The 13,897-nt window shown below is 31.8% G+C and overlaps 1 protein-coding gene across 2 annotated transcripts in view; it reads right to left on the bottom strand.

The window, feature by feature from the left end:
• Positions 1-1,440: 1,440 nt before the first annotated feature.
• The window catches only part of LOC106458573 (dedicator of cytokinesis protein 7-like), a 77,653-nt gene continuing 65,196 nt past the window's right edge, over positions 1,441-13,897 (bottom strand). Inside the window, exons 40-44 of one of the 2 annotated variants that reach the window (XM_013918091.2) lie at positions 13,325-13,470; positions 11,068-11,211; positions 9,583-9,692; positions 8,835-8,984; positions 1,441-7,910 (exon numbers count right to left, since the gene is read on the bottom strand). In XM_013918091.2, the coding sequence (XP_013773545.1) occupies positions 7,862-7,910; positions 8,835-8,984; positions 9,583-9,692; positions 11,068-11,211; positions 13,325-13,470 (599 nt within the window). In that variant the 3' untranslated portion in view covers positions 1,441-7,861. The remainder of the gene's footprint in view (positions 7,911-8,834; positions 8,985-9,582; positions 9,693-11,067; positions 11,212-13,324; positions 13,471-13,897) is intronic. The other variant, XM_022384836.1, reaches the window with a different exon arrangement.

Below are 13,897 nucleotides of genomic sequence, written 5' to 3'. Positions count from 1 at the left end.
CACGGTCCAGGACATTTCAGTTGGAACGAAGTGAACAATGGAACAAATGACGCTGCTAAAGACGTTTCACCTGAAAAAACCACTGTTGAAGAATAAACTCTACCCGATTTTGAGAAGATGTGACTGTTACCGATAATAGGACATTTCCTGATAGAGCAGATGAACCTCACGTGAAGTAGAAGCCAACGAGACGGAGACCAGTACGGAAGAAGATACGTCCCGTAAAATTAAGAGACTTTGTTGAATTTTAATTTTGTGTTTGTAAATTCTGTACATTTAATCAAGTTATTGTTAATTATCTATCGGTTTAATGTAAGTGGCTATTGTTCGGGACAAACAATACTAAGGAAGGGGCAGTGTTAAGACAGCGGAAGTCAAGTGACGCTGGTTACACGTGATGAGTTTCTAGAAGGATCATGAAGGCTCGAGTGTTTGCCAGATGCCCTCTATTTTAATATATAAGCCCGGCAAATAAAGCGGAGATAATAATTTGCAGATAGATGGAGATAGAGACATATAATTGAGTCAAGTGAGCGGTAGTGACCGTAAGGAAAATGCGTGAATCGTTGTGAATTATAGCGTATGTTCAAGTTAAAGTGACTGTGGAAATCCTGTGTATTGCAAAGTTGTATTCAGAAAGAATAAACTAGTTTTATTTAAGAAAGGACTTGTATCGCTGAAGTTCCTCGGGAAGAATTTATACCGGAAATTAACAAACGACCAGATACGTAACAATATGTTACAATTTGTAACCTGGTCAGTTGTTAGAGATGAGCCCACTAGTTTACCCTATAGCCTTGAAGAAACAACTTTTAAACCTTGCGTTACTTGCGAAATTTGTCAATTTCAACGTCTATTGTACTCGCTAATGAGACTAGAGAAAATGGAATAAAACGTTCATATCCTTGTAAAATTAATTCTAATTTTTCTGTATTTTATCAACGCGTTCAGAGTTGACGTATGGTTATGTTTTAACACCTGATTGTACTTAATTCACCTAACCAGTGTTATGAACGTGGATATTAACGAATTACGCAAGTAATGCAGTCCGTTTATTCTATTAGCAATTTATATATTATTTTAAGCTTGAAGGGTAGCAACATCCGTTTGTAATCTTTCTCTAACGACCAAACGTAACATCTAGTTTTATTATTTATGCATATAACGCTAGTTCGGGTCTTATTCGTTATTTCATAAATGTAATGTAACATTGTGTTTTATATTTTCTTGATTCCAATCTTAACTCGAGGTCAGATGATTTCTCTACCAACTGAGGTAAAGGGTTAGCTTTTTATCGATAGGGTATTGTTGTAGTGTGAATTTATCTTTAAAGAATGGTAGGAAGGGCCAATTTATTTCATGCAGAAATGATCACATTATCATAACATTAAAACAAAATTCAACTTTAGTTACAATGAAAACAAAAACAAAACAAAGGAGCATTTACAAATGTCTTTTTTATTATTGAAGCAGGACTAGTAACAAACATACAGTATTTGTAGAAAATGTAAACGAAATAATTAAAAGCTGGCATATAAATTCAATTAAACTAAATATAATTATATTTACACAGAACTTAGATGTTGTGTTATGGGATGACTGAAAGTGAAATTTTAGGTATTACTTATCTCTCTTTATTCCTACACTTAGCAGAACTATGTCTTACTGACCTCTGTTGTTACACTTAGTAGAACTATGTCTTACTGACCTCTGTTCTTACACTTGCAAGAACTATGTCTTACTGACCTCTGTTGTTACACTTAGCAGAACTATGTCTTACTGACCTCTGTTGTTACACTTAGTAGAACTATGTCTTACTGATTTCTGTTCTTACACTCGCAAGAACTGTCTTACTGATTTCTGTTCTTACACTTGCAAGAACTATGTCTTACTGATTTCTGTTCTTACACTTAGCAGAACAATGTCTTACTGATTTCTGTTGTTACACTTAGCAGAACTATGTCTTACTGACCTCTGTTGTTAAACTTAGCAGAACTATGTCTTACTGGCCTCTGTTGTTACACTTAGTAGAACTATGTCTTACTGATTTCTGTTCTTACACTCGCAAGAACTATGTCTTACTGATTTCTGTTCTTACACTTGCAAGAACTATGTCTTACTGATTTCTGTTGTTACACTTAGCAGAACTATGTCTTACTGACCTCTGTTGTTACACTTAGTAGAACTATGTCTTACTGATTTCTGTTCTTACACTCGCAAGAACTATGTCTCACTGACCTCTGTTGTTACACTTAGTAGAACTATGTCTTACTGATTTCTGTTCTTACACTTAGCAGAACTATGTCTTACTGATTTCTGTTGTTACACTTAGCAGAACTATGTCTCACTGACCTCTGTTGTTACACTTAGTAGAACTATGTTTTACTGATTTCTGTTCTTACACTTAGCAGAACTGTCTTTCTAACCTCTGTTCTTACACTTGGCTGAACTATGTCTTACTGATTTCTGTTTCCAGATTCAGGTGAACTAAATTGTTTTGTAATTGTAAAATATAAAACTTCCCTCTAAAGGAGATAACGTTCATATGTTGTTATTAATATCAGTGACAAAATAGTTAAAGTTGTAACTTAAAAAACGTTATTTAAACAATGCTATATACAACCTAATTAAAATACAGGTATTGAAAAAAAAAAGTCCACAAATGAACAAAGAAGAAATTAGGGTTAAATAGAAGTTTTAGTAACGTTCACACCCCCAAGATGGAATAAAGATATGCAAAATGAATTTTTGAAAAGGTTTTTTGTCGTACAAAACTTGAAGATAGCTTTGATACACGGAAACATCTGTTAAATGAGTTCTTGCACATATATTAAGATATAACGTTCATAAATCGGCTCATGCAGATACGTGGATCTTGAAAGTCGAGTAGTAGAACCATCTGGAAAATGATCTATAGGAAATAGTACAGCTTATAAAATGAGATGGTTTTTCAGACTGTTATGTTATGATTAGTGTCTGGCTAAAAGCTTCAGCAGATATTTCTTTTGTAACATCTCAACCAACAATTGGTCCAGTTATCAATGCTATTTTCAAGTTTTGAACAACTCGACTTTCAAGATCTACATATCTACATGTGCCGATGTTTCCGTTTATCAACATTATATTTTAAGATTTGTGCAAGAACTCAGCTAACATATGTTTCCTTATATAGAGCTATCTTAAAGTGAATTTTGAGTTCCAATTGGTTAACTGCTTAAAATAAATACTAATATTAAAATCTTTAAGTTATAAACAGAACGTTTAAAATCTTAAATTGTGTAAAATATAAGAGAAAATACTTAATACTTTAGACCTAAGCAGCTGAATAACTATTTATATATAACCATAATTTTAAAACAGAAATTACATACTAAAAGTAGCACATTACAACATGTATCAAAACTTACATCAACTTTAGCCTGACTACAACAATCTATGTGTTATTTTTTGAGTGAATACAACTTATTTAAAAATTACACATTTTTTCCTCTGTCAAGTTTAATGATGTGGTAATGAAATGCTCTAATGTCACTTCTCTTCCATTATTTAGAACCAGAAGGTAGTAGTTCTTCAAGATTTCAGAGATATGTTTTACTATTTCTAAGGTGGCACATTGTTACTAAAGGCATGTTTTTTTTTATTGGCTAATATAATTTACATCTGTAAATTACTGTAAAGGTAAACTACAGGAACTTGACAAAACAAACAAACAGCATCAATCTCAATGGTTCCCACACCTTAGGAAGAATGAAGTTCCTTGACTTTTACAACACCCTTCCCTCATCAAAACATGCTATTCCTTGACTGCTTCATGTATGTTTGTAACGTATCATTACATGAATAATACATGAAATTCCTAAATTGTTTTATAATGAAAAAAAGAGGCTGTATGTTAAGAGCCACAGTTTGCTGAAATTTCACCTTGCAAAGTTTCAATATCATCAGTCATGCAATTCTTGAGTTATTGTTACTTTATCAGAGCATTGAGAACAAATGGCAGTATATCCATTTGTTTATGATATTAAATACCAATTAAACTTTTAAATTTAAATCACAAAAACATTATTACACGGTAAACAACACTATATATTTTAACAATTGTGATTACTACATTTCAACTTTTAATACATGGAAGGAATACTTATGGAACATTCTTTAGCAAACACACTTCTCGTATGTCAAGTATTTATTGAAGCAACATTTCCGATGTGTGTGCACACATGCACAAAACTTTCATTTGCTAACCATATGCCGCAGTAAACTCATATTTCTGATATTTCATAAAACAACTGCACGTGTTAACAAAATCATCCACTGATCCAGAAGACACTGTATTATTTTTGTAGGTGCTTTGAAAATTCATCTGTCTTAAAAATACTGACTATATATTTATCGATCAGTCGCGATATTGAAAGTATTTTCAAGTTTACGCAAGTTTTGTTTGTTCACGAGATAAATAACGAAGTTGTAAATTCTATTCTTACATTTAGGACACTTCATACACAGAATCAGACCTGCTGATAAAACACCCTCAATGTTTATAATTACATTATAATTTTATACCATCATGATGTACAATCATGCTTGTAAAGGCTATGGTAACTGGCACAGATACGAGTCTTACTGTACGCAAACATGTTCGTAACTGACAGTGATACTGTATCACACCACTCAAGTGTCAAGTTTTTCATTTTGTTCTTATGTAATGTTACTTGTAACATTAACTAAAAACTGTTACCATGAAAAACTTTTACTAAAAGTGCTCACTCTACTTTGATTCTAGTATGTTCTTTAGATTTAGACACAACGACAAACACTAACACATCACTCATACTCGACAACACTCCCATGACACAATCTCCATAATTAATATCTGCACCTCAAGGACATACCGTGGTCTGAGAGTCCATAGTTTTAAAGCAATACCAAAACTATTAATCCAATTCTGTCAAGTTGTGCCTGCTCATCTTTACATTCAGTCTTTATTCTTTCCTGTCCCTAGCATCTTGTTTGTTGGTTAACAAACAGAAAAATTTCCTAATATATTACTCGGGTATCAGATGCATTTAATTACAGGATGTATTAATTAAAATATAGATTATTAAGTAAACAGGATGTATTTGTTACATTATAGATTATTAAGTGAGCAGGATGTATTTGTTACATTATAGATTATTAAGTGAGCAGGATGTATTTGTTACATTATAGATTATTAAGTGAGCAGGATGTATTTGTTACATTATAGATTAGTAAATGAGCAGGATGTATTAATTAAAATATATATTATTAAGTAAACATGATATATTCTGTTACTCTGCCTCAGGTTCAGCTGCTTCTACAAATATTCATGGATAATAATTAGTGCCACATTATCTAAAACCCTTACGTGAGACATATTAGATACAGTCAATGAAACATTCTATGTTTTAATATTTTTGTAATCAGAATTTTTTCCAAAACGTATCTTCAAATTACTGATATTATGCTTTGCCATCCATATTTTGCTTTATTTAGATTTCCTTAACTGTCACTGATGATATTCTACCTGTCTCTTGGAGATATTGCCTATCAATGACCCCTCCCTATATTGTACTATGCATCATGAAGTTGTGTGATGTAGGCAATGCTTAGTGATGTATATTTTGTTTTATAAGGAATTAAAACAAAACTATTATTATTATTATATATAATCATTACAGTTATTTCTGATGATTAAATGAATAAATATAAGTACAGGTATCAAATAAAACTCACTAAAACTGTGTAGATTTGTTCTATCTTTGGACTATCAGGACTTACCTAAATAACCAAACTGTTCGTTTTTGTTTAGACGTCTTTTAAATTTTTCCTAAACAAATTTGTTACTGACATAATACAGCCAGGGTATTACTTGTTTTTGGTAAGACTGATGACATGGAATGGTGGCTATTTTATTAATGCACTAAAATTTATATGATCAAAATAACTTATTTAATGAAAACAGTAATTTGTCAAGTGTTTTTAGCCTGTAGTAAAATTATACTGTATGACGTTTAGAGATACGAGACAAAGCCTTGTTCAGAACCATCACACTCTGTTTAAGCAGGAACCTAGCATGTGTTTACATAATCTATTACCACTGCCTTCATACTTCATGACAAGTAACGATAAACAAAAAGACTGATGTAGACAAGAGTTTCCGAATATAATATGCATAATGATGCACTAAGTGCATTAGAAATAGCTTATATGCAATTTTTTTGAGCTAATGATAATTAATTGTTTTTTCATCCGTGTCTTAGAAGCATCACCAAATCCTATGACATTCACCAACTTTTCCTGGGTTTTGTCTGTAAGGTGAAATTTCTTGATGTTTTCTAGACCAGGAACACAAAATATAAAATTAACCAACTTCTGCCAGTTTTCCTAACCCATGAGAACCACATACTTGAAACTATTTACAGACCTACCCTGACTCATGGGAACCATGTACTTGGAACTAATTACAGGCCAACCCTGGTCCATGTACTTGAAACTATTTACAGACCTACCCTGACCCATGGGAACCATGTACTTGGAACTAATTACAGGCCAACCCTGACTCATGGGAACCATGTACTTGAAACTAATTACAGGCCAACCCTGACCCATGTACTTTGAACTAATTACAGGCCAACCTTGACCCATGGGAACCATGTACTTGGAACTAATTTCAGGCCAACCCTGACCTATGAGAACTATGTACTTGGAACTAATTACAGGCCAACTCTGACCCATTTTTAAGAACATATTATTATAAAGGATGCCAATAACAAAACATGATTATGTTTCATTTCTCACTGTCAAGTTCTCTGAAAGTCTAAACATCTTTAACTTCTGCTGTTAAAATATATCATTCTTCTTGAAAGATGAATATCAGGCACATTAATTATGTTTTATTTTAGTGAATACGCTTCAAATTAGTTCTCACTGATTTTCATCAACACTGGTGAAACAAAAACAATAAATACAGAAAAGACCAAAACTACACAAATATTTAAATACATCAAAACACCTGTAATTAAAACCCTCTTCTGATGTAATATTAAGTGATCATAACCCTTCTTTAGTTTTCAATTTGTTTGTCACACAAGATGTACTACAAGTTAAACCATTTTGTAGAACCAAACACCTTCATCCATATCATAAGACTCGGAAGTCGCATCAAACATCATTATAAACACAGAGAGAGAGAGAAAAGACTAGATGAGTACATGTTAAAATGTTCTAGTCCCTTATTCCACCACAATCTTAACACACAATAAATGTTATATGACAAAACTAAACAGTGTTGTTTTACAGGAAGACATCCAATAACATTACATTCTGTCACAATTTTAGATTAACGGAAGGTTTCATGTCGACTGTGTAGGAGGAATTCTACGAGGTCCTTTCCATACCTCAAGAAATATAGCATATACACTTCCAACAAAGGTAATTTTCATTATGACACCACTAAGGAACTTAGATATGTATCTGTTGAAAGTTTCTACATCTGTAAGAAACTCTAATAATGGTTAAAATCATTAATAAAACTATCACGATCAATAATTTAATTACATAGTATCATTCAAGTATAAAAATACAGCAATTGGTGGGAATTGCTTCAAGCATCTTAAATCTAAAAACAAATAGTTCTTTTGTGGATAATATCATTAAAAGCAAAGTCATATATATATACAAATATGACCCATCTATTTTCATCATGGCTTCAATGTTTATAGAGAAACCGAAACAGATGTTCAAGTGCTTATACAAAAGATTATATCCTCAACACACTGACAAATAATACTTTGTTTTTTAATTCTAGACAGCATTTCACAGATGAGTATTCTGTCTTCTCTCACACCATGGGGCTTGTCTTCTGTCGTGGATCTACCTGACTATCTCTGCTAATCAAACAAATGACAGAGAGTTTAACGACTGGTGAAAGAAACACAATTACCACTATGGCTCAAACAAATGAAATTAAATCACAGAATGTTTTCTAAAATACACTAAAATTAAGTTTAGTAAATTTTATAAATTAGAAATGAATAATTCATGACATTTTTTGCAAGTGGATAACATCAAATCAAGTCATGAATATAAAAATGTGTATTAAGACTATGAAAGAGGTGACACACATACAACATAAATCAGAACATGTGTATTAAAACTATGAAAGTGTTAACACACACATACAACATAAATCAGAACATGTGTATTAAAACTATGAAAGTGTTAACACACATATACAACATAAATCAGAACATGTGTATTAAGACTATGAAAGTGATGACACACATATACAACATAAATCAGAACATGTGTATTAATACTATGAAAGTGATGACACACATACAACATAAATCAGAACATGTGTATTAAAACTATGAAAGTGTTAACACACATACAACATAAATCAGAACATGTGTATTAAGACTATGAAAGTGATGACACACATGCAACATAAATCAAAACATGTATATTAAAAGTATGAAAAAGGTGACACACATACAACATAAATCAGAAAATGTGTATTAAAACTATGAAAGAGGTGATACACATACAACATAAATCAGAAAATGTGTACTAAAACTATAAAAGCGACGACAAACAAATATATAAGAAAAACTGCTGATTAAATGGTTCATACAATTATCTAAAACCTATGGAGTTATAAGAGTAATAAACAGGAAACCTAGCAATTATGTAAAACACAGGAAACAACAGAAATAAAACTCTTCTACAAGTTTATACTTTAAATATATTTAAACCAACATTAACTTTCTTTCATTAAACTCCTGTTACAGTGAACAATTTCCCATCTTTACCTTCCTGCTCTAAGTACAGCTGTTCCATTGTTTCTTAACATTGGTGCTATACGGTCAGTGAAACGCTGATAGTTACGCTCCAGTTCTTTCTGGTAGTCTCGTTGGTCAGGACCAATAAGATTTCTATTTTTTCTTAAGGCATCACTACATCTAAAACAAAAAAGGTTAACATACTCGCTAAAATAAGAGTGTTTAACAACTACTCATTGATGCTGTAAAGTAAATAAAACACAAAAGAGAAAGGTATTTTCATTCAGTATAACAAAAAATTAAAAACACAAGAGAAATCTAATATTCTACTGTTGAAATATGGCAATACTGAAATTTCTTGAAAACATGTAAAGAAAAAACTACAAAGCGATTAGTTAATCTTAATATTTGACGAAGGTTAAAAAAAAAAGCAAGCATATATCCTTCAATTTAAAATTATGTCTCATTTGGAAGTCGGAATGGGTGATTAGAATAGTTCCAAAGTTGTTTCAACCTTCTTCAAAACTCAAAATGGGTGAGTTGAATAGTTAGAAAGTCAAATCAGCAGACACAGAATTATCTGCAAATAAGATGAAGATTTCAAGCTTCACAGATTCACAACATGTGTTGTGGTTGAGATACAAGAACAGAATTTATCAGCATCAATAACATGAAATGAACTCAATATGACTGCTGAATAATACGACATTTGGATTACAGTATTGGTCTTGCGGTACAAAATGAAAACAAATCAACATTACACTTACTCAGTACTTACTTTTTTGAAAAGTCCTTGAAACATAATCTAAGTTTGTTTTGTAAAGGTGTTGGTGTTTTGGTTCCATCAACAAGATCAGACAAAAATACAATAGCAACTTCCATTGGACCCTAAACAACAAAAATAAAGCAGTAATAAATACATCTACACAGATATTACATACACTTATTCATCCGTTGTGTAGCAACATTATAGCAGTAATAAATACACTGATACAGATGTTACATACACTCATTCATACGTTGTGTAGCAACAACATAGCAGTAATAAATACACTGATACAGATGTTACATAAACTCATTCATCCGTTGTGTAGCAACAATATAGCAGAAATAAACACACTGATACAGATATTACATACACTCATTCATCCGTTGTGTAGCAACAATATAGCAGTAATAAATACACTGATACAGATATTACATACACTCATTCATCCGTTGTGTAGCAACAATATAGCAGTAATAAATACACTGATACAGATGTTACATACACTTATTCATCTGTTGTGTAGTAACAATATACTAAACAACAGATATATCTCTCCCTCGGTGCCAGTTTGAACATTGGAGATCATGGTACTCCATTGGTTCCTGTCTTTTGTAGATTTCAAAATCTCAGTTACACTGACATTCTTCCATTTGCTAATGGTATTGATGTTGTTTAACCTTGGTCTTCCTTGACTTTTTGTGCTCTCTATTTTTCTAGTAATTACCATATTTTCAAGTTGTACTTTTCCAATTATGTGTCCTAGGAAACTCACTTGTCTGTCTCTGATTGTTACGATCAGCTTCCTCTGTGTCTTTGCTTTTCTCTGTACTTCCTCATTGGTTATATGGTCTGTCCACAAAATGTGTAGCATTCTTCCATAAAACCACACTTCTGTGGCTGCAAGTCTCTTTTCCATACTAGGCAAGATGGTTCAACACTCACTGCCATATGTAAGGATGGAGTACACATAAAATGCAGTATTCTTTTTCTTGTAGCCATAAACGATGGATATAGTAGTAATAAGTACACCAAATCAGATGTTACATACACTTACTCACCTGTTGTTAGCAACAATACACTTAAAAATAGTTAACTAGGCCAAAATTACTCAGATGACGTAAGAACAAAAGTATTCCAAATACAAGTGTAATTATACAAAAAACGTTTTCACCTGCTGAAGTACTTTATGCATGATATCAAGTTCTCTTCATCACATGACACATACGTCTGAAGTCCTTTAATTATCATACAAGTAAATGTCTCAAGTCCTTTAATTATCATACAAACAGGTGTCTCATGATACTTTTGCTTATCATACAAACAAGTGTTTCAAGTCTCAATTATCAAACATGCTTCAAGTCTTTTAGTTATAGATACTCACATAATTCAGATAAACATATAAAATACTGTCTTTGCTCTTGCAAAATATTTCTCACCAGACAGTAATAGACTTCTATCTGTTAATTACAAAAACAAATGACATTATTTTTTTACCTGGTTCACTGTAGTTCCAATACATCCTTGCAAAACCATCTGTAAGATCTTGGGATCAGCTGGTTCTTGCCAAGTTGCAATGGCCAGTTCCTTGGTCTTCTTCCTGATGTCGTCTATGGCTACTTCTATAGGTGTGAGGACAACCTTTAAAGAAACAATTAACAAACATTACACATCTAAAATAAAACAATCATATCTAAATAGTGTCTTATGTGACATGTGGCCTAAATGGTGAGGTGAGAGAAAAAAACATGATTAATTTTAAGCTGCTGGATAGATGGAGGGCAATCAGTCATCAAACAAATATATCTTTTTGTAATCTAAATAGACAGTCTATACTGACATTTAATCATACCAGCTGATATTTTATAACACATTGTGACTAGAATCTAAGTACACTGGTTTATATTTTATAATACTCTGTGACTACAATCTTAGTATACCAGTTTATGTTTTCTAATACTCTGTGACAACAATCTAAATACACTGGTTTACGCTTTATAATACTCCGTGACTACAATCTTAGTATACAAGTTTATGTTTTATAATACTCTGTGACAACAATCTAAGTATACTGGCTTACGTTTTGTAATACTCCGTGACAACAATCTTAGTATACCAGTCTTTGTTTTATAATGCTATGTGACAACAATCTAAGTACACTGGTTTATGTTTTATAATACTCTGTGACTACAGTCTTAGTATACCAGTTTATGTTTTATAATACTCTGTGACTACAGTCTTAGTTTACCAGTTTATGTTTTATAATACTCCGTGACTACAATCTTAGTATACTGGTTTATGTTTTGTAATACTCCGTGACTACAATCTTAGTATACCAGTCTTTGTTTTATAATACTCCGTGACTACAAACTTACTATACAAGTTTATGTTTTATAATACTCTGTGACAAGAATCTAAGTATACTGGTTTACGTTTTGTAATACTTCGTGACTACAATCTTAGTATACCAGTCTTTGTTTTATAATGCTATGTGACAACAATCTAAGTACACTGGTATATGTTTTATAATACTCTGTGACTACAATCTTAGTATACCAGTTTATGTTTTAAAATACTCTGTGACAACAATCTAAGTACACTGGTAATGTTTTATAATACTCTGTGACTACAATCTTAGTATACCAGTTTATGTTTTAAAATACTCTGTGACAATAATCTAAGTACACTGGTAATGTTTTATAATACTCTGTGACTACAGTCTTAGTATACCAGTTTATCTTTTAAAATACTCTGTGACAACAATCTAAGTATACTGGTTTACGTTTTGTAATACTCCGTGACTACAATCTTAGTATACCAGTTTATGTTTTATAATGCTGTGTGACAACAATCTAAGTACTCTGGTTTATGTTTTATAATACACTGTGACTACAGTCTTAGTATACCAGTTTATGTTTTATAATACTCTGTGACAACAATCTAAGTATACTGGTTTACGTTTTGTAACACTCCATAAATACAATCTTAGTATACCAGTTTATGTTTTATAATACTCTGTGACTACAGTCTTAGTATACCAGTTTATGTTTTATAGTACTCTGTGACAACAATATAAGTACACTGGTTTATGTTTTATAATACTCTGTGACTATAATCTTAGTATACCAGTTTATGTTTTATAATACTCTGTGACAACAATAAAAGTACACTGGTTTATGTTTTATAATACTCTGTGACTATAATCTTAGTATACCAGTTTATGTTTTATAATGCTGTGACAACAATATAAGTACACTGGTATATGTTTTATAATACTCGGTGACTACAGTCTTAGTATACCAGTTTATGTTTTATAGTACTCTGTGACAACAATATGAGTACACTGGTTTATGTTTTATAATACTCTGTGACTATAATCTAAGTATACTGGTTTACATTTTAAAATACCCTGTGACAACAATCTAAGCTTGAAAAACAACAACAAAGTTGACTCATCATACCTTGAAAGAGACCAAAGTTGATTATTAATAGCTTGAAAGAGACTGAACTGATTCTCACTAGCTTGAAAAAGACTGAAGTTGACTTTTACTAACTTGAAAGAAATTGAAGCTGACTCCTCCTACCTCAAAGAGACTAAAGTTGGCTCATCATACCTTGAAAAAGAGTGAAGTTGACTCTTACTAGCTCGAAAGTGACTAAAGTTGACTCTTTCTGGCTTGAAAGAGGGTGAAGTTGACTCATATTAACTTGAAAGAAATGTAAATTGATTATTAATCTGAAAGAATCTTCTCACCTGTTTTCTCTTAGTAACCTGAACCCTGGTCTTCACATAAGGAAAACTGTTTTCTGTAGTTAGAATGGTTCTTCTCTTAAACTGTTCATGCAGATCCCCATGTGCCCTACCGTCCGGAGTGAAGGGTGTGGCATACACAAAACAATCTGTGAAACATGCAAACTTTTAAATAATGCTAAGACCTAAGATATCTAAGCTATTCTTGCCTAAATTCTGTTCAACATTTTGTTAATGGATACTGTTTAATTACAAATATATTTTTTTTTCTGTAGAGAAATTAGAACTATTAAAAATGGAGACATTTCAAATGATCTATGACATTTTGCTATGAAATTTGTTCTTAATCATACATTAAATGGTTAAAAAAAGTCATACTAAAATTTAAATAAATAATACAAAGTAGCAGAAATGATATAAATTCTCTGAACATGGCCTCGGTCAATTTGACCAACCATGTGACCTCTTTGTATTCATTCAAAGTCTTTACAGATTTGATACTTTTAATCTAGTGTGTATATCTTCACGAAATTTGGCAGTCTTTCAGTAAATATTACAAGTTTTTCACATAAAAAG

Source organism: Limulus polyphemus, unplaced genomic scaffold (genome assembly GCF_000517525.1).
Source record: "Limulus polyphemus unplaced genomic scaffold, Limulus_polyphemus-2.1.2 Scaffold488, whole genome shotgun sequence".
Taxonomy (NCBI): Eukaryota; Metazoa; Arthropoda; class Merostomata; order Xiphosura; family Limulidae; genus Limulus; species Limulus polyphemus.
Note: the sequence above shows the minus strand (reverse complement) of the source record. Positions and strands in the feature narration are given on the sequence as shown.